This window comes from Sinocyclocheilus rhinocerous, unplaced genomic scaffold (assembly GCF_001515625.1).
Source record: "Sinocyclocheilus rhinocerous isolate Xijiao unplaced genomic scaffold, SAMN03320098_v1.1 scaffold2466, whole genome shotgun sequence".
NCBI classification, from domain to species: domain Eukaryota; kingdom Metazoa; phylum Chordata; class Actinopteri; order Cypriniformes; family Cyprinidae; genus Sinocyclocheilus; species Sinocyclocheilus rhinocerous.
Genome location: NW_015656265.1, coordinates 73528 through 75881, shown reverse-complemented (window position 1 = coordinate 75881; position 2354 = coordinate 73528). Strand labels below are relative to the sequence as shown.

Genomic DNA, 2354 nt, shown 5'->3' with positions numbered 1-2354 from the left:
TGTAAAATGTTGAGAGATTCAAACAAAAAGTAATCAATAAATAGAACAAAATAAAAAAAATAAAAGACTGCAAGTGACGTCGCTAGCGGAAGCGCAAGTGTCTGAGAGTGCAAGTCTGAGAGTGCAAGTGCGAGGCTGCAGCTAGACCCTCTTGGCTCAGAGCCGATCCTCCCTATATGCAAAATACGCAAGCTGTGGGGCCCCCGAAACACCAGGGGGCCCCCTTGCTCTCAAAAACGATTTAATTTTAGTTTCATTTTTTAATTTGGCCAGCGGTTATGAAAACATGAATGATGTCGTACAGTCTTGCTCCAGACTAAAAAACGAGTTGAAAGCGTACCGAGCCGCGGAAGAGACACTGTTTCTCAAGTGCTTTCCGCAAGCGCGAGTCGAGACGGAGTGAAACACGGACAAATGCGTTTCATTCATTCGTTCATAACCATTAATACCCCATTCCATCGCCCAATACAAATCCGCAAAATACTGATCTTAAATGTATTTAAATACAAAATACATTTGATTTTTTTTTCAAAGGCTTTAAAATACAAAATAATATTTTGTATTTCAAATACATATTTTAAATACATGTATCTGAAATACTGCCCACCCCTGGATTCTAATAAGTTAAACTAAGTCCATACAAAGAGCTCACTTAAACTAAAGCGTAATAATTTTTTATTTGAAGTCTGTAGAAACTGATGACTTTATAATTTTATGATCTACTTGTATATTATTTTCTTTCTTTTTTTTTTAATCCATAGACGTTGACTTTGACTAAGTGTTGACTCTGTGTTTACAGGTATTCACAGGTGTGTTTTCTACCTGTGTTTCTGTTTATAAATGGAGGTGAGCACTAAAATGAAGAATTATTTGTAAAGCAATTCTACCATTCTTGCCTGCTGAACTTGGTATCTTGTATCATACTCTCTGTTTTCAGTGTCTCTGCAGGAGACTGTTGTGGGTTTTATTGGAGGCTCTGCTGTTTTACCTTGTTCTTCTAAAGATCCTCCGCATACCATTCAAGGCATAGGTGTGTATTGGAGACACAGCAGCCAGAATGTTTATGGCATTATTTATGGTAAAGTCTCTGTGGAAGGACAGGATCCAGAGTACAGGAACAGAACTGAAAGCTTCCCCGAGGAGTATATGAGAGGAAACTTCTCCATCAAACTCAACAACCTTCAACACACTGATGCAGGAGAATACAAGTGCTACATCATAGAGGAATCAGTAGTCTGGAGAGTTAAGCTTTTAATTAAAGGTGTGTAAAACCACATGATTTAAACAGTTTATATTTCAGCCTATATTCTTTTGCGTAGACATTATGAAAGGATGCACTTATGTTTTCTTGTGTTTTTCCTCCAAAACTGTGTAAATCTTTTGTCTTCCAGAGAGACCAGAAAGGCCAATCCCCAGTGAAGGCACAAAACCAAAACCAGAGATGATTGTAATGATCATTTCCGTTCTGTTTATTGGTATTATATTTTCATTGGCTGTAAGTTTATTCAGCAACATAATCAACATCAGTACTTCATATTGTAATATATATATATAATTGATTGCTGATTTAATATTAAAGAAAATATTAACAATTTAAAAATATTGTATTTATTTTAATGTTTTTATTTATTCAATCTGATGAAAATTATAGAACATCAAACAACTCAAAAGTAAACCACCCTGTTGACAAATTAGAGGGGAATTTTATAAAAAAAATAATAATGTCACAAAATCATAAAAAAAATAAAATAAATAATAATAATAAATAAATAAAGATCTTAATGGTCTTAAAAGTAGGCATAATGTTTATACAGAATATTATTTCTTATAAATTATTTTTTAAATAATATTTTAAAATTAATTATTACATCTTCACTCATTCATCCCTGAATCATAAAATGGCACAATTTCCTTGTGTCAATATATGTATTGAATATAGTAACTGAAAACTACACCTAGGGGAAACACTTATGATTATATATTGTGCAATGTCAATGACAGCTTCATGTTAAGCAGAGACTTTTTTTAATATGGGGCACAGGCAGTTACACACAGTAACTGTAGACAGTCTACAATCACATTATCTATGATCTACTTCATGCAGAAACTATTTTTAAACACTTGCAACAGCATTTTTTTTCTTTTGAGGTGAATAAAATGGTGGTGAGTGAAACACACTGTCAAGGTGAAAGCATTTGGTTAGTTTACACATCCTGTGTCACAGTCTTCAGCTGGTGTGCCCAGGATGGCCACCAGAGGACACTGTGTGTTTTGTGTAAGCACATGGCTTATGTTGTGTTTGTTTGGTGCCATGTGCTTTCTCCTGTCGATTGTCTGACCCCGCCCATCTTGTT

At 34.6% G+C, this 2354-nt stretch overlaps 1 protein-coding gene across 1 annotated transcript in view; it reads left to right on the top strand.

Moving 5' to 3' along the window:
- Positions 1 to 2354, top strand: part of LOC107719949 (uncharacterized) — a 29169-nt gene that overhangs the window by 9474 nt on the left and 17341 nt on the right. The window contains exons 2-4 of the mRNA XM_016527504.1: positions 800 to 846; positions 938 to 1261; positions 1392 to 1495. Of these exons, the coding sequence (XP_016382990.1) occupies positions 800 to 846; positions 938 to 1261; positions 1392 to 1495 (475 nt within the window). The remainder of the gene's footprint in view (positions 1 to 799; positions 847 to 937; positions 1262 to 1391; positions 1496 to 2354) is intronic.